Source organism: Macaca mulatta, chromosome 1, assembly GCF_049350105.2.
Source record: "Macaca mulatta isolate MMU2019108-1 chromosome 1, T2T-MMU8v2.0, whole genome shotgun sequence".
Classification (NCBI taxonomy): domain Eukaryota; kingdom Metazoa; phylum Chordata; class Mammalia; order Primates; family Cercopithecidae; genus Macaca; species Macaca mulatta.
Genome location: NC_133406.1, coordinates 7,319,003 through 7,337,773, shown reverse-complemented (window position 1 = coordinate 7,337,773; position 18,771 = coordinate 7,319,003). Strand labels below are relative to the sequence as shown.

General features: G+C 37.4%; 1 protein-coding gene across 1 annotated transcript in view; it reads left to right on the top strand.

Annotated features, from left to right (window-relative positions):
• The window catches only part of WDR64 (WD repeat domain 64), a 157,408-nt gene that overhangs the window by 108,425 nt on the left and 30,212 nt on the right, over positions 1–18,771 (top strand). The window contains exons 16-19 of the mRNA XM_015127227.3: positions 13,131–13,264; positions 16,314–16,415; positions 17,514–17,583; positions 18,577–18,613. Of these exons, the coding sequence (XP_014982713.3) occupies positions 13,131–13,264; positions 16,314–16,415; positions 17,514–17,583; positions 18,577–18,613 (343 nt within the window). The remainder of the gene's footprint in view (positions 1–13,130; positions 13,265–16,313; positions 16,416–17,513; positions 17,584–18,576; positions 18,614–18,771) is intronic.

Sequence of the window (18,771 nt, the reverse complement as noted above, 5' to 3'; positions counted from 1 at the left end):
ACCAATGGATTTTGAAGCAAATCTCAAACATTATGTCATTTCATCCCTTTATATTTCAGTATATATGTCTAAACAATAATGACTATTTCAAAAATAATATCATTATTTTCTAAAATATATTAAAAATAATTTGTAAGAAGTTGTTAATCTCATCACATATTCATTCAGTGTTCAAATTTTCCAGATATCCTTATAATTTCTTTCTTATAATTGGTTTCAACAACCAAGATCCAAACAAGGTCTATTTGTTGAATTTGGTTGGAAAAATCTGTTAAATATCTTTTTTTTCTCTCTCCTTGCAATTTATGTCCTGAAGAAGCTGGACAGTTGACGCCATAGTTTTCCACTTTCTAGATTTTGCTGATTGCACCCTCGTGGTGTTATTTAAGAAGTTCCGCTGTACTTCCTGCAATCTGGTAGTTAATCTGGTGGCTTAATTGACTACAACATGGATTTTTTTTTTTGTTAGCAATACTCCTTCATAGGTGCTGTCCTGTATTCCATCAAGATTCTCACAATGACCAGTTGTCTTTTTTTTTTTTTTTTTAATCTCAGCAGTCACTGATGATTATTACCTAGGTCTATTATTTTCTTTCAAAGTTTTCATGCTGCCTTTCTGCTTCATTTACTACTGGAACGTGTCTTTAAAGAAAACCTCTCCTTTATCAAATACTTGGTTACACTGAGGTACAGTTTATATAGAAAAGCAAACTAATTCACGATTTGCTCCTTATATTTATCAGTTTTAAAGTGGAGAATAGGTTTCCTAGCATCTTCCAAAGGTGGTCCGTGAATTTTGTTTATTTAATATCATTATTGACTCACAAATTTAAATGTTCTTGATGTGTTTCAGTCCATTTAATTTGTTATTATTATTGATGCTCAAACTGTCCCATCTGAAACTGGTTGGAGCCTCTTCAGGCTCCTGAGTTCCTCTGATGTGACCTCAGAAGCTCTGGATAGCTTCTAGGTATGACAAGATGATCCAGGCTCATCTTGTACATTTCTTTCCAGATCTAAAATCCACTATTTCTCCAATATATTCTACTTCTTTTCAGTGAGAAATAGTATCTTAAAAAACCACAACCTGGGTTCTAGAGCTGCCCACTGCCACTAGGTTGGTTCTTCTTTTTAGACTTTTTCAAAAGACAGCTAAGAAAACACATTAAGAGAAAATGCACTACTATTTTGCACTGATATTCCCAATTCAAATGTAAGGTTATATGGCTTTTACTAATTTTATTTTAATTTATACCTTTCTCTCAGAAAATTTTGATTTCTAATGATACAAGCATCATTACTTATTTGCTTTATGCTCTTATTTATATAATGTATTCTTCTACATAATATACAGGTTCTTTATGTCATTTTATATGTTATCATTGTACATTACATTATATTCTAGTTTCAGAAAACAATAAAATTTCTAGGAACATGATACCTGACACAGCTCAGAATCTTGCTTTTTTTGCAGTTCTTTTTGTCCTTAGGGTGTATAGCAGGTGGAATGTACTGTCAAATTACTGTGCTTTAAAATTACTTAAAATAATTCCTTGTACCACCAACTCTATATATGGTTAAGTTTGCTTCATTTTTCAAATGTATTGCATTTTTAAAATTCAGTTTTGTTTTATTGTTATGTAAAACATTTCCATACTTCTAAGATTAAATTACAAAACAAGTTCTATTCTGAGCTACAAAACAAAGTCTATTGTATTCATGTCTTTTCCACCTTGTTCTCTCCTTAACCTATAGTTAACTTTTTGTTTTTAAGTTTTTGGTGTATGTTTCCATGCTGTTTTTAAAAAATATAATCAAATACTTGGTTCCCTCTCCACCTTCTTAAGCAAATGATAGAATACAATTTACATCCCTGTATTCCCTGCTTTATTTAATAATCTATTTGAGACCATTATAAGCCGTACATAGAGATCTTCATCTTCCTTTTATTTTAAATTGTGGTAAAATACACGTAAAGTAATATTTACCACTTAGACTATTTTTAGGTGTACCGTTAGCGACATTAAATACATTCACATTGTTGTGCAACCTTCATCACCCAGCCATCTCCAGACGCTTTCATCTCGCAAAACTGAATCTCTGTTTATTAAACAATAACCCCCTATTTCCCCTTCCCTCCAGCTCCTAACAACCAGCATTCTAATTTCCATCTCTATGAATTAACTTACACTGGGTATATCATATAAGCAGAAACATATGGTATTCGTCCTTTGTGATTGGTTCGTTTCACTTAGCATGATGTCCTCAAGGCTCGTCTATGTGTAGCGTATGTCACAGCATCCTTCCTTTTAAAGGCTGAACATTATTCTATTGTATGTATAGAACACATGTTGTTTACCCATTCATCCATCAATGGATAATTGGGTTGCTTTCACTTTTTTGCTATTAATAGCAATGCTGCCACGAACATGGGTGTACACACATTCATTTTTCGTTTCTTTTCTTTTTTTTTATTATACTTTATATTCTAGGGTACCTGTGCACAACGTGCAGGTTTGTTACATATGTATACTTGTGTCATGTTGGTGTGCTGCACCCATTAACTCGTCATTTACATTAGGTATATCTCCTAATGCTATCCCTCCCCACTCCCCCCACCCCACAATAGGCCCTGGTGTGTGATGTTCCCCTTCCTGTGTCCAGGTGATCTCATTGTTCAATTCCCACCTGTGAGTGAGAACATAAGGTGTTTGGTTTTCTGTTCTTGCAATAGTTTGCTGAGAATGATGGTTTCCAGCTGCATCCATGTCCCTACAAAGGACACTAACTCATCCTTTTTTGTGGCTGCATAGTATTCCATGGTGTATATGTGCCACATTTTCTTAATTCAGTCTGTCATTGATGGACATTTGGGTTGATTCCAAGTCTTTGCTATTGTGAATAGTACCTCAATAAACATACGTGTGCATGTGTCTTTATAGCAGCATGATTTATAATCCTTTGGGTATATACCCAGTAATGGGATGGCTGGGTCAAATGGTATTTCTGGTTCTAGATCCTTGAGGAATCACCACACTGTTTTCCACAACGGTTGAACTAGTTTACAGTCCCACCAACAGTGTAAAAGTGTTTCTATTTCTCCACATCCTCTCCAGCACCTGTTGTTTCCTGACTTTTTAATGGTCACCATTCTAACTGGTGTGACTTGGTATCTCATTGTGGTTTTGATTTGCATTTCTCTGATGGCTAGTGATGATGAGCATTTTTTCATGTGTCTGTTGGCTGCATAAATGTCATCTTTTGAGAAGTGTCTGTTCATATCCTTTGCCCACTTTTTGATGGGGTTGTTTTTTTCTTGTAAATTTGTTTGAGTTCTTTGTAGGTTCTGGATATTAGCCCTTTGTCAGATGAGTAGATTGCAAAAATTTTCTCCCATTCTGTAGGTTGCCTGTTCACTCTGATGGTAGTTTCTTCTGCTGTGCAGAAGCTCTTTAGTTTAATTAGATCCCATTTGTCAATTTTGGCTTCTGTTGCCATTGCTTTTGGTGCTTTAGATATGAAGTCCTTGCCCATGCCTATATCCTGAATGGTATTGCCTAGGTTTTCTTCTAGGGTTTTTATGGTTTTTAGGTCTAACATTTAAGTCTCTAATCCATCTTGAATTAATTTTTGTATAAGGAGTAAGGAAGGGATCCAGTTTCAGCTTTCTACTTATGGCTAGCCAGTTTTCCCAGCACCATTTATTAAATAGGGAATCCTTTCCCCATTTCTTGTTTTTGTCAGGTTTGTCAAAGATCAGATGGTTGTAGATGTATGGTATTATTTCTGAGGGCTCCGTTCTTTTCCACTGGTCTATATCTCTATTTTGGTACCAGTACCATGCTGTTTTGGTTACTGTAGCCTTTTAGTATAGTTTGAAGTCAGGTAGTGTGATGCCTCCAGCTTTGTTCTTTTGACTTAGGATTGTCTTGGCAATATGGGCTCTTTTTGGTTCCATATGAACTTTAAAGTAGTTTTTTCCAGTTCTGTGAAGAAAGTCATTGGTAGCTTAATGGGAATGGTATTGAATCTATAAATTACCTTGGGCAGTATGGCCATTTTCACGATATTGATTCTTCCTATCCATGAGCATGGAATGTTCTTCCATTTGTTTGTGTCCCCTTTTATTGCATTGAGCAGTGGTTTGTAGTTCTCCTTGAAGAGGTCCTTCACATCCCTTGTAAGTTGTATTCCTAGGTATTTTATTCTCTTTGAAGCAATTGTGAATGAGAGTTCATTCATGATTTGGCTCTCTGTTTGTCTGTTATTGGTGTATAAGAATGCTTGTGATTTTTGCACATTGATTTTGTATCCTGAGACTTTGCTGAAGTTGCTTATCAGCTTAAGGAGATTTTGGGCTGAGACATTTCATGTGAATGGATGTACCATTGTTTATTCAACTAATCCCCTGTAGGTAAGCATTTGGGTTGTTTTTAATCTTTTCCAATTAAAAGTAGTGCTGCAACATATATATATATATGAAAAAGACTTGTGATTATTTCCAAGAAGTAGTTCCTGATAACCAGAAACCTCATCTACACCCAGATTCCCAGAACTTAGCATTGCCATGGCAAAAAAGGCCACACACAAAATGAACACACTAATAAGAAACTGGAAAAAATATGTGGAACTTATATCACAAAGGACTAATATCTATAATATATCTTCCTAATTATCTATATATACATATTGTATGTAGGTATATCTATATATACATATCTATGTGTACATAGATATATATTTCTAATATATCTAATATACAACAAACTTTTAAAACATTAGAAGGAAAAGAACAACCTAGATAGAAAATTGACGAAAGATATGAAGAAATAGTCCATACATGTACTAGCAAGGTGCTCCACTCATTATAAGATAAATGCAAATTAAAGTGTGTATATATATACTTTATGAAATATATACTTTATGAAATACATATATACTTTATGAAATATATATATAGAGAGAGTTGGTTTCCATTGTTGACAGTGTGTCTTTGCGATAGATTCAAGAAGAGGGATTGGGTTACTGGGTCAAAAAGTAAATGCTAATATAATCTTCCTAGACATTACCAAACTCCCCTCCACAGAAGTTACAGAGCTCTGCATTGCCCCTAATATGTGAGACTGCCTATTTCCCCACAGTCTTACCAACAGTGTATATTATAGTCAAACTTTGGAACTTTTTCTAATCTAGATGAGGAATCAAAACAAGTGCCTTTTTACTTGAACAAGTGAGAGCAAAATGAGAAGTGTTTTTAAAAAGATAAAAACCTATGAAAAGAGAAAGCTGGAATTTTATTAGCTGACATTGAAAAATCTAGTTAAAATTACATGATGTAAAAACAGTGAAATAATAATTGGCCAGAAAAGAATGAACAACCATTCTGTGACCTTTTAATACAGCCCCAAACTTAGCCTTCCTGTTAAAATATAATTTGGTATACTTTAATTTGCATTTATCTTATCATGAATGAGGGGAGCATCTTTTTAATACACATATGGACTATTTGTTCGTATCTTTTGTTAATTTTTCTATCTAGGTTGTTGTTCTTTTCCTTCTAATGTTTTAAAAGCTTTTTGTATACGAGATATATTAGGAATATATACATATATGTATATATAAATAATTAAGAAGATATATTATGGATATTTGTCCTTTGTGATGTAAGTTCCACATATTTTTTCCAGTTTCTTATTAGTGTTTTCATTTTGTGTATGGCCTTCTTTGCCATGGCAATGCTAAGTTCTGGGAAGCTGGGTGTAGATGAGGTTTCTCGTTATCAGGAACTACTTCTTGGATATAATCATAAGTCTTCTTCAGGCTTTGTTCAGGTAATCCATTCGTCTATCTAAAAATAGGCTGGTGCAGTGGCTCACGCCTGTAATCACAGCACTTGGGAGGCTGAGGTGGGTGGATCATTAGGTCAAGAGATCGAGACCATCCTGGCCAATATGATGAAACCCCTTATCTACCAAAAAAACAAAAATTAGCTGGGCATGGTGGCACGTGCCTATAGTCCCAGCTACTCAGGAGGCTGAGGCAGGAGAATCGCTCGAACCCAGGAGGAGGAGGTTGCAGTGAGCTGAGATCACACCACTGCACTCTAGCCTGGCGACAGAGTAAGACTCCGTCTCAAAAAAAAATAAAAATAATAATTTTAAAAAACACATCTATCTATCTAAAAATAACTCGTCTCTCTAAAAATAGGCAGCTCTTTTAAATTCTCTGAGATTTTAAGGACAAGTTTGTGATACCAAAAACATCACAAAATGGTCGGTCACTGTTTCTAGCCAATTACTAATTTGATCATTTTTACATCATAAGATTTTAACTAGATTTTTGAGGGTCAGTTAATAAAATTCCAGCTTTCTATTTTTATAGGCTTTTTTTTATTTTTTAATTTTTTTTAAAGCTTCCCTTCTTGCTCTAGCAGCATCACTTGGTCAACTGTAAAGGCACCTGTTTTGTTGTAATTTTTTTTTTAATGGTTATTTTAAAACCTAAATAAGGAAAGTATATCATCAGATTATTTTTTTCAGGATATTCTCTGAATTCCAAAATTGTAATTAGTCTTAAAATAGCCAGCCTTAATTTCTCATAATAAAGGAATATTAAAGTACTTGCCCCTGATAAGTTCTTAGTGATAGAACTTCAAAAGTTATACACCCACAGTTTTTAACCTGCAATCCACTGGCTCTCTGTCCATGGGTAGACTTTGGGGGTCTAAAAAGCCTCCGAAATTGTATGCAAAACTTTTTTTCTGAAAGGTGCAAGGTTCACAGCTTTTTCTTTCTCAACATTTTATTATGAAAATTTCTAGATATTAGAAAAGTTGAAAAATTTAGAGCGGACATCCATATATTCGTCCACTTAAATTTTACATTAACATTTTGCGGTCTTTGCTTTATCATATATTTATTCATCGGTTCATCTTCTACTCACCCTTATATCCATCTTATTTTAAAAATATATTTCAAAGTAAGCCGAAGGCATTGATACATATCACCCCTAAACACTTCAGTGTATGCATCATTAACTAGAGTTCACTGTTTATGGTTTTGCTTTTAGTAAAATGTACATAAAATAAAATGCACAAAATTGAAGCCGCTATTCAATGAGTTTGAAGAGAAACATAAACAACCAGAACCCCTAGCAAGATAAAGAACTTCACCATCACCCCAGAAAGTTCCTTCATGTCTCTGCCTATTCAATATCTGCTCTTTACCCAAAGGCAAACACTGTTCTAATGTTTTTCACCAAACATTTGTTTTTTTCCTATTCTAGAATGTCACATAGTGGAGTAATATAGTATACAGTTAAGGTTTTGTTCATTTAGCATAATGCTTTTGAGATTTGTCTATGTTGCTGCATGAATCAGTAGCTAACTCACTTTTATGCCTCAGTCGTATTCAACTGTAGCTTTTTTTCTTTTTCTTTCTTTTCTTTTTTTTTTTTTTTTTTAAGATTCTTGAAGTGTTTGTGACCAAGAAATGTTAATAACAACAGGTACGACTGGGAAATTTTGACGGTTCAGTTCCAGACCATGACAATAAAGCAAATATCGCAAAGCAAGAAATTGTGGGTTTCCCAGTGCACACATAAAAGTTATATTTAGGCCGGGTGTGGTGGCTCATGCCTGTAATCCTAGCACTTTGGGAGGCTGAGGCGGGCGGGATCACTTGAGATCAGGAGTTCCAGACCAGCCTGGCCAACATGGTGAAACCCCATCTCTACTAAAAATACAAAAATTAGCTGGGCGTGGTGACATGTGCCTGTAATCCCAGCTACTCAAGAGGCTGAGGCAGGAGAATGACTTGAACCTGGGAGATAGAGGTTGCAGTGAGCCAAGGTCACGCCACTGCACTCCAGCCTGGGTGACAGAGTGAGTCTCTGTCTCAAAAAAAAAAAAAAAAAAAGTTGGCCGGGTGCAGTGGCTCATGCCCATAATCCCAGCACTTTGGGAGGCCGAGGCGGGAGGATCACAAGGTCAGGAGATTGAGACCATCCTGGCTAACCCGGTGAAACTCCGTCTCTACTAAACATACAAAAAATTAACCGGGCGCGGTGGCGGGCACCTGTAGTCTCAGCTACTCGGGAGGCTGAGGCAGGAGAATGGCGGGAACCTGGGAGGCGGAGCTTGCAGTGAGCCTAGATCGCACCACTGCACTCCAGCCTGGGCGATAGAGCGAGACTCCATATCAAAAAAAAAAAAAAAAAAAAAAGTTGTATTTATATTATACTGTAGTCTATTATGTATGCAATAGCATTATGCCTAAAAAATGTATATACTTTAATTTAAAATACTTTATTGCTAAAAATTGCTAATAATCATCTAAACCTTCAGCAAGTCCTAATCTTTTTGCTGGCGGAGGGTCTTGACTCGATGTTGATAGATCCAGGCTTATCAGGGAGGTGGTTGCTGAAGGCTGGGGTGGCTGTGGCAATTTTTAAAAATAAGACAGCAATGAAGTTGCCGCATGGATTGCCTTTTCCTTTCAGGAAAAATTTCTCAGTAGCATGTGATGCTGTTTGATAGCATTTTACCTACAATAAAATTTCTTTCAAAATTGGTGTCAATTCTCTTAAACCCTGCCCCTGCCCAGTCATCTAAGTCCTTCGTTGTCATTTCAGCAGTGTTCACAGTATCTTCATCAGGAGCAGATTCTATCTCAAGAAACAACTTTCTTTGCTCATCCATGAGAAGCAACTCCTCATCCATTCAAGTTTTATCACGAGATTGCAGCAAGTTAGGCCTCACTCCTAATTCTAGTTCTCTTCCTATTTCTACCACATCTTCAGTTACTTCCTCCACTGAAGTCTTGAACCCTTCCAAGTATCTTTGAGGGTTAGAATCCTTTTCTTCCAAATTCCTGTTCATGTTGCTATTTTGACCTCCTCCCACGAATCACAAATGTTCTTAATGGCATCTAGAATGGTGAATTCTTTCTGGAAAGTTTTCAATTTGAGCAACCAGATTCATCATAGGAATCACTATCTATGGCAGCTATAGCCTTACAACATGTATTTCTTAAATAATAAGTCTTGAAAGTCAGAATTTCCCCTTGATCCATGGGCTGCAGAAGGAATATTGTATTCACCAGCATGAAAACGACATTCACGCCGTACATCTCCATCAGAGCTCCCGGATGCATTTTCAATGAGCAGTAATACTTTGAAAGGAATCTTTTTTTTTTTTTTTTTCTGAGTAAAGTAGCTGTATATGTTGAATTCAATAACTTAATTTACCATCTCTTTAGAAAGCTATTTTTGTGATATGCTTACACCTCCTCAACAAGGCAGGCGCACGTGTGCATGTCTGAGGGATGAAGTGTTGCGGGCATATGTTTGAGGCTGAAGAATGGAGAAAAAGAAAACTACACCTTTGTGTTCCTATAGAAATTTAAACTAATTGTTTTTTTAATGAGGATCTTGATTAACTTTATTGATTTACTCTAATATTAGAGTACTCTAATCAAACCATTTGCACTTTTCAGCTTTCAGAGAGATAAGTGGTCAGACACTAAAGAATGGAGGAAAACTGCAAGTTACAGCCAGAGCAACAGAAAAGTCTTCAGTTTTTTTCTCCCTGACCTTAGCAAAACAACCATAATATAATTTATTTCCTTTTTATTATTATTAACCATAAAGCTTCCTTGCAAAAAAAAATAGAATAATATAGATGGTTTTATGGAATTTGGAAACAATTATTTTATCACAGAATGGAGAGAAACTGTATTAGTTTTCCTCATACTGAAACAAATGTCAGTTTGGAACTGCAATTTGAATGTCATTCATTGCTAGTTTAAATGATAAGTAGGTTTTTTCTTAGCTAAAAGTCCTTTGAAATCAATATATACAGTGACTATGTCATAATAACGTTACCATGTAATGTGCACAAAAGACAGAACAAAATGCATGTCCTCATAGTCTAGCCTACTTCCCTTTTCAACTCCACATATCATTGGAAGCACTAGGTTCAATTATATGGATCTGATATATGAAATCTTACTTATAGCCAATACAAACAGAAAGAAGATGCCTCTAGAGTGAGTCAGAACCAGGCAGTTAGCAAATAATTGCATAGGTACCAAAAAATGATCGCTCAGAAAAAAAAGAAAAGAAAAGGAAAACTATTATGATAAATTATAAAATAAACTATTGAAGCACAATAAAGTGCCTTTTGGGCTTTTAATGTAAATGTAAATTATCTCCAATTTTGAAACCTTTATTTTTTGTACTTATCATAATTATCATTATAGCACTTCTTTTTTGCAACAGACTTTAAAATTATAGATTGAAAGTTTGCAAAAGTCAGCCAGGCACGGTGGCTCACACCTGTAATCCCAGCACTTTGGGAGGCCGAGGCGGGCAGATAACTTGAGGTCAGGAGTTCGAGACCAGCCTGGCCAGCATGGTGAAGCCCCATCTCTACTAAAAATACAAAAGTTAGCCGGGTGTGGTGGTGCATGCCTGTGATCCTAGCTACTGGGGAGGCTGAGGCACGAGAATCACTTGAACCCGGAAGGTGGAGGATGTAGTGAGTTGAGATCGTGCCACTGCACTCCTGCCTGGGCAACAGAGTGAGACTCGGTCTCAAAGAAAAGTTTGCAAAAGTCACTTAGGAAAAAAATTTGATTGTGCATGGAAATTCTCTCCCTAAAACTCTTTTATTTAGGAAGCACTTTTTATTGAATACCTGCCACGTATCACGCACTGTTCTTAGCACTGGGGATGTCAAGATTAATGAGGTATAGTACCTGCACTATAGAAGTACAGCAGAGATCCTGGAGTGCTGGGGAGAGGGGGAGGTTTTTGAAGAGGATAATTGCCGAATTATAGCTAAAGAACTCTCAGGAGTTGGCTTGGCTCAGATAGGCAGTTTCTAGAGGGTAGTGAAAAGACAGTGAATCTCAAGTAGAAGAGGTAATGTGAACAAAATAATGGAGGTAACATATTGCATGGTTTGTGAAGAATAACTACAAGTATCTCAGTGTGGTTACAGTAATACTGGGAGTAGTAAAAAATGAAGACAAATAGGTAGGGACCAGACCATGCTTACAAGAATAAGGAGCTTGAGTATCCTGTAACAAATGGAAGGCCTTTGAAGGGCTTTAAATGAGAAATGACACGATCAGGTTTGTGTTGTGGGCAGCTCATCTTTGATACTGTTTGGATGACAGATTTGAAAGGGCCAAGACTAAAGGCAGAAGATTCAGGCAACAGGCTACAGGCTACTTCCTGTTTTAGTTAAAAGATACAAAGATGACCAGGCTCAGTGGCTCACACCTGTAATCTCAGCACTTTGGGAGGCCAAGGTGGGAGGATCACTAGAGGCCAGGAATTCGAGACCAGCCTGGGCAACATAGACCCCGTCTCTACAAAAAAAAAATTTTTTTAATTTTTAAAAATTAGTTGGGCACAGTGGCGTGCACCTTTAGTCGAGCTATTTGGGAGGCTGTGGTGGGAGGAATGCTTGAGCCCAGGAGTTCGAGGTTGTAGTGAGCTATGATTGCACCACTGCAGACCAGCTTGAGTGACAGATCAAGATTCTGTCTCTAAACAAATTTACAATTAAAAAATAATAAAATATATAAGGTCATGACAATGGAGGTAGTGCAGAAGAAAAGGTTTTGGTTTCGGAAAATATCTAGCAGTAAAAGTAGCACAACTTGCAATTGATACCATGCAGTTGGGAGAGGAGGGTACTGAGAGAAAGGAAGGAAAGAAGGACAATTCCAGGATTTCTAACTTGAATGATGAATTGAAAAACAGTGCTAACCAATGAAATTAAGAATAGAGGACCGGGCACCATGGCTGATGCCTATAATCCCAGAACTTTGGGAGGCGGAGGCAGGAGGATTACTTGAGCTCAGGAATTCGAGACCAGCCTGGCAACACAGTGAGACCTTGTCTCCACAAAAAAAATCAAAACATTAGCCAGGCATGGTGGCAGCAACCTGTGGTCCCAGCTATTCCAGAGCCCAAGGTGGGAGGATCGCTTGAGCCCTGGAGGTCAAGGCTGCAGTAAACTGTGATCATTTCACTGTACTCTAGTCTGGGCAACAGAGGGAGATCTGTCTCTGAAAAAAAGAATAGAATAAAGAAACATGCTTAAAGGAGGTGATAAATTATATATATTAACACTGAGATACCTGTAAAATGTCTAAGTAATTAAATGTATAAGCCTGAAGCTTGTAGGAGAGGACTGGACTAGATAATTAGGTCATTAGCATTGAGATATTTGAAACATAATCTGAGATTCCTCAGAAAGAGTTGAAAAAAAAAAAGAAAAAGAAAATGAATTTGAGATAAACCTCCAAAGTATTAATATTTAAAAGGCTGGCAAGGGTACCAAGTAGGAAACAGAAAAATAAAAGTCGCAGAAACACAGCAAAGCCTGGAGTCGAGGACATCAGGAGAGTAAGGAGTTTCAGGAAGGGGAGAGCAACTGAGAGTGGTAATTGACAGTGGTAATAGACCTCTCCTCTTATTTAAATGTCACTCTTCTATGCTCCTGTGAAGTCTTATGCGTGCCTCCCTCGGATACAGCACTTTCACATTGCACCATAATCAACACTTTATCTGAGTACTTTAAACTATTATAAGTTTCTCTAGATCACAGATGTCCTACTTGACTTTGTATTGCAAGTATCTAACATAGTAGATATCTAACAAATATTTGAGGCAAGACAATTGAAAAATATCTTAATGATAAATAGGAAAAGCTATCACAGAGTGTTACAGAGCAGAAGCCAATGAAATTTGCTGAGTGAAAGAAAAGTCAGTAAGTGGAAATGATGAATGTAGAATATTCTTTCAAAAAGTTTGAAGGGAAGAGGATGATGGGAAGTTAATCTAATAGTCGGTAAGAAAGAATAAATAAGGCTGAGAAAAAGCAGCCGGTAAATAGGAAGAGTATATTTTTGTTGCTTTGATGAATTCTGCCAGTTAAAAATTTTCGTGCAAGAAAAATAAGATTTTACTAAATTTCATGCTCTGATATTAAATATATATATATAAAATAAAGCATTTTGTTTTAAGTTGATGACAATTACAAAGTGTACACATGGCATTTATACCGCGAATCATGAATACTCTATTCATAGTGTTCTGTTTCCTTCGTTCTTCAGAATCCCGCCATGGATTCATTACGAGTGAACTGCATTGATTTACTACAAGTAGAAGGGTATAATTTGATAGCAGCTGGAACCTTAAATGGTATGATCATCTTATGGAATTTTGTGACGTCTACTGTCAAAAAAGTGTAAGTTGTGTATTATCCTTAAACAATGTAAAAACTTTACCGCAGAAGAGCCAAGTAACATGCAACACTCAGGGAAGGGCTGGGCGCAGTGGCTCAGGTCTGTAAACCCAGAACTTTGGGAGGAGGATCACTCAAGGCCAGGAGTTTGAGACCAGCCTTACCAACATGGTGAAACCCTGTCTCTACTAAAAATACAAAAATTAGCGGGGTGCAGTGGTGCCTGCCTGTAAACCTAGCTAATGGAGAGGGTGAGGCATGAGAATTGCTTGAACTTGGGAGATGGAGGTAGCAGTGAGCTGAGATCACACCACTGCACTACAGCCTGGGCGACAGAGTGAGTGAAACTCAGGAAAAAAAAAAAAAAAAATACCACCACCACCAACAAAAAACCTCAGGGGACAAAAAAGCAATACATAAAAATGGTGATAACTCTCAAGGCAGGCCTTCCTGGAAGTTACATTCATGAACGGACTATGTTCTAAGTTTCTGAATCCCAGGATGATATAAGTAAGGTGAATTGTAAGCATCTATATTTCCAAGAGCTTTGATCTTTACTATTCTCACCAAGTATATGCTTTTCATGTGTGATCTTGCCCAAATTTATGACCTCAACAAATAATTGAAGTACATAACAACTTCAAACACTAATCTCTCTAGAGCTTCAAACACATATAACCAACTGCCTACTGGCAATTTTCATCTGATCGCTACCATCTGATCACTACCAAGACCCTCAAAGCTAAAACATCTTCCCAACCTACTCCCCACTCCCAAACTTCTCCCATTCCCGTATCCCCAGTGCCACCACCATCCACTCAGCCACCAAAGTCAAATGGTGAGAAGACTCCTGGGTAGCATGTCCTTCTCATTCACCACCTCAACACGTCTGATTTATTACAGGTTGGGGCTAACAAGGGCCAATGTGGTAGATGCAATTATTCCTCTCAACCAGTTAGATTTACTCTGGACTATGGCCAAGATCTTACCCTTCCCATACCATCCACTTTTCAATTTTTTTTTTCCATTTGTTGCAAAGGAACTAAAGTAACACTGAAAGATTTGTTTGGATGGATTGTAAATAATAAGTTCTCCGCAGCTGTGTAATTGGAATCTATGCAAGGGCCATGTGTGGCCACCCTATGGCAAGGGGGTTTGGAAAATTTTACTTGCAGATACAAGACGGCCAAGAACCTTAACAATGAATGAAAATAAAATCAAGTTTATCTAAGCATTTGGGGGACGGGAAGATGTATAAAAGAGGAGAGAAGGGAGAATTGGAAAGGACAAGAGAAAAGAAGAGGAAAATACAAAAGAAATGTCTGCCCCTCTATTTACAGTATTTAACATACTGCTGGTCTGTCTGCTCCTTCCCATCCAAGTCTGAGTCATTCCTTTTAGCCAGTTTTTGAGAGGAAATAATCATTTCTTCTTTGGACTATGGACTTCTTCTCTTTGAACCTTTAATTGAAATAGCTGTTTCTGCAGAACCCCCTTTCTGCCCCTCAGTCCATATACTCCTGGATCCTGCCCCTGGAATTCCTGTCATCCTTCTGTTCCTTCACTTCAGCCCATGCCCCCAGCCTTTTCTCACACACTGTGTACCTGCCACTTGATACCTACACCTGTCTGCACTGCAAACTTCCTCTCCTTCTTGCCAATGCTTTCACGCTGTGTCAGCTTATGTATGACTCCTTCCTAAGAAGGGAAGGCAGATAGACTGAGAAGACCATTATCTCGATGCCACACCCTAAAGAGGGAGGCAACACTCGTGATAATAAGCCCACTTTAAAGGTGAAGATCCTCCTTATTAAAGTGCCTTGTTATTTTGCCAAGGGATGCATGCATATCCAACATCCAATCAGAGGAAAACAACCAAGTATAGTGTGGGTCATACACAGTGTCCCTTTCCTATAGGCAGATGATTATATAAGACAATTGACTTCGAATCAGTGCAGTATTTTGCAAAATATATGATTTAGCACAGATCTGTGGAAGGTCATTTAGACCCAGCTTTAAAGGTTCTGAAACTGAAAATGGTTTCCATATTTGCAGTAGAGTCCATCTCTTTGTCTACCTCAAACTTCGCCTAAGACCCCTTCACCAGTCAGAGGACATAACTCTTCTCTTCCTGCTCTAAGCGTCAGGCTTTTTGAGCCCAGACTTAATATTATTCTTGCTAATTAATAATCCACTTCATGATTCAGCTCATCTGCACAATAGAAATCTCTAAAAAAATTTGAGCTCAACAAGTCATCAAGCTCGTAGACTTCTCTTTTGAGCTTGGGTTCACTTACCAGAAGTAATTTCCACTGAAGAAAAAGGGGAAATTTGGCTGTAAGATCTATTTGCTATAACGAATGTTAAATGCAGCTTTAAGAGCCAAGCATGATGTTTCAGTGCAGGCATTTAGGGACTATTCCCCTGTTCCTAGGATGGTACCTAGAAAGTTCAATGTTGACCTTGGAATCTGGGTCAACAGGAGACTGGAGCAGCAAGAGCAGTGTCTTTACTGGACTACCTGTTCTTCTCCACTCCATTATAAGCTCTTCAAGGGTAATAATATTTTATTCAAATTTATTACTCCACTTATTTAAAAAATATTAGAACTCTACTATTTAAACTGTATGAGACCAGCCAGGCGTGGTGGCTCCCATCGGTAATCCCAGCACTTTGGGAGGCCAAGGCAGGAGGATCGCTTGAGCCCAGGAGTTCAAGACCAGTCTGGGCAACATAGTGGGTCCCTATCTCTAAAAGTAAAATAAAATAGAGTTTTATCCACGGGATTTTATAGAAGTCCATTCTCTGATCTAAAGGTAGGAAGACAAGACCGGTTAGTTGAACTAAAAGACTTTTAAACCGCTAACAATCATGATTTAACAGAACCTTGTTAAAAATGTATGTTCAAACTCTACTTCCATGCATTTTCTCTTCGTGTTCAATAATATTAGCATTTGAGGAATTGTTTAGCTCTGCAGGGGATATACAATCTTAGTACTGTAAGCTCCATAATTTGTAATTTCTTACCATATAAATATATACTTGCTTCCAGGTGCCGACTTGAAGATTGCTTCTCTGTAAACCCGGACTTGCATCCCAAGCACTTTAAAATTAATGACATACTGTTCCTCTTTCGAACCCCTGAATGTGCAAGGTAACTCAGTACTTACTGAACCAGTAATACTGTCTGGGACTTAGGTGGCTGGTACATTAGGTTGATGCAAAATTAATTATGGTTTTTGCTATTGAAAGTAACAGAGTTTACTTCATCCCAACTTTGAGGGGACACCTAAAAAAAGACATCAGTTGGGTTGACACGTGGCTTTAGCTTTCTTCCCATTACTGTCATTTTGGAGGCGAGGTTCTCCTCAGGGATTTGAAGTGTTGTGTGGTCCCCTCACCATGTCAGCCTCACAGCACCCTTTATCCCAGTAGCAGAGATGGAAAATGCTAACTTGGCCGTACTTTTCGCCAGAATCTAACACTGCTGTGAAACAGAAGGAAGGACTTGCAAGGTAGGTATGGAAAGTCATATGGCCGGAGGTTTCATCCACCATCCACTATAACTGAGCAATTGTCATCCATTTCTGAGAGAGCAGGGGATTTAAGAAAAAGTGTTTTTCCTATTTGCGTGAGAGCCCTGGTTTGCAGGCAACAGACAATGCCACACAAAGCTTTGGAGAGAAATCAGAAGCTTCTGTGCTGGTTTGGGGTCACCCAGAAGTCAGCCAGAATGTAACCCCTTCCCTACCCATTGGCATGAAATTTCATCAAAACTGTTCTGAGAATATTTTGAGGACTTATTCCGTAGACATCTGCACCAGACCTTAAGCCACTTTCAGCCGATTTCAGTGGAGTGCCACAGACTAGGATCCGGTTAGAACTAGACATTGTCAAGCAGGAAGTTAGACAGGCTTGTAAGGTCCTCCCACCGCCACCCTACCCCCTGCCATTTCAGTGTAAGAGCCTCTGGGACTAAATCTGGCCTTTGCAGTGGGATAGCCAAGACTTTTATTTTCTGACCCAGGGAGCAACAAACCTTATTTCCTGAGGTTCCCCAATAGTCTCCACCAATATCATAGTGGTCAACATTTATTACACAAAATATAAGGCATGATTTGTTTCCTGAGTGGCTCAGTATCCACAGATGATGAAAGAAGCAATCAGCTAAAATTAAAGCAGAGAAGCACACCCTTTGAGTATGGCAGAATATCTTAACATTTATCCTTGGGCTTCCCCCCTCCCCTTACAGGAGATCAAGTCAGGATTCCATATGTTCTTCGTCCCAGTGTGAATCCAGCAAAGGTCCACAGAGCAGTAAGGTAAGCAAGACACAGAGAGAGTCTATCTTCCTGTCACAACGTTGGCTCAAAAATAGTGCTATTGCGCATTTGAGCCCCTCCTTTGACAGAAGGTAACAGTGGAAGAATTCTGTGTGTGCATGCATATGTGTAAAAACGCATTGTTTTGCCAAAAAAATGCGATATCTAAGTTGTTTTTTCAATTTTATATATTTTTCAATTTTTATATATTTTTTCAAAGCTTTATATCTGTGAATAATCAATATAAAATCACAAATAAAATAAATCATGCATGTTATTTTGATACTTACAAAGTAATGAAGTAATTTTAGACTATCTGTTTTGCTAAAAAGTAAGTGCTCTTTTGCTAAAAAGTACATATGTCACAGGGAGAAGAGACAGCAGGTAATATAATTACATTACAACATGTACTGTAATGCAGTGGTTTTCAAACTGTGTTCTCAGTTTCAATTTTATATGTTTTTATGCTTTACATTTCTAGTTAGAATTGTGTTCGAAGGAAAGTTGTCACTGAAAAAATTGTTTTGAAATCACCAGCATAGTGGAAAGAATAAACTTATATGGCAGCAAAAGTCAGACAGATTGTACTTGAACCCAAGTCCTTCTTTTAATATCTGATTAGCTTTAGAGCTGTCACTTAATCTGAGTTTCTGTTTCTGTTTCAGTAAAAAGGGAATAATAAAGATGAAGTTGCATGGTTGTGAATACAATTAGAGATCATGTCAACCAAGAACCAAGCCTGCATTAGGTTTTTTAATTACTCTCGTTACTATGCTGGTACCTCAACCACTAGAAGAATGTTGTGTTATGAATTCTCTATTTCTGGACATGAAAATGTCTGCAATACAATTTTTTCAAAAAAAATTTTAAGTATAATTTTAAAATTAATGCTTAGAAATGAAAATTCAACTGTCTGGAGAATTTACTCACCCAGTATATCTCATTTTCTTACAATGTCATAGAAATATTTTCTCTTTTCCTCCCATAATTCAGGGAAGCAAGCAAAGCATACATGACAGTGAGGTTAAAGGTCAGTATGAAATCACCTCTCTTCTTTATAATAAAGCAACTCCTTTGCAACAGGGCATTTAGGTGACAGAGTATTTTTATGAATATATATATTCCTCAATATATGAATGCATTATATATATTCATATATATTCATTATATATGTATATATAATATACA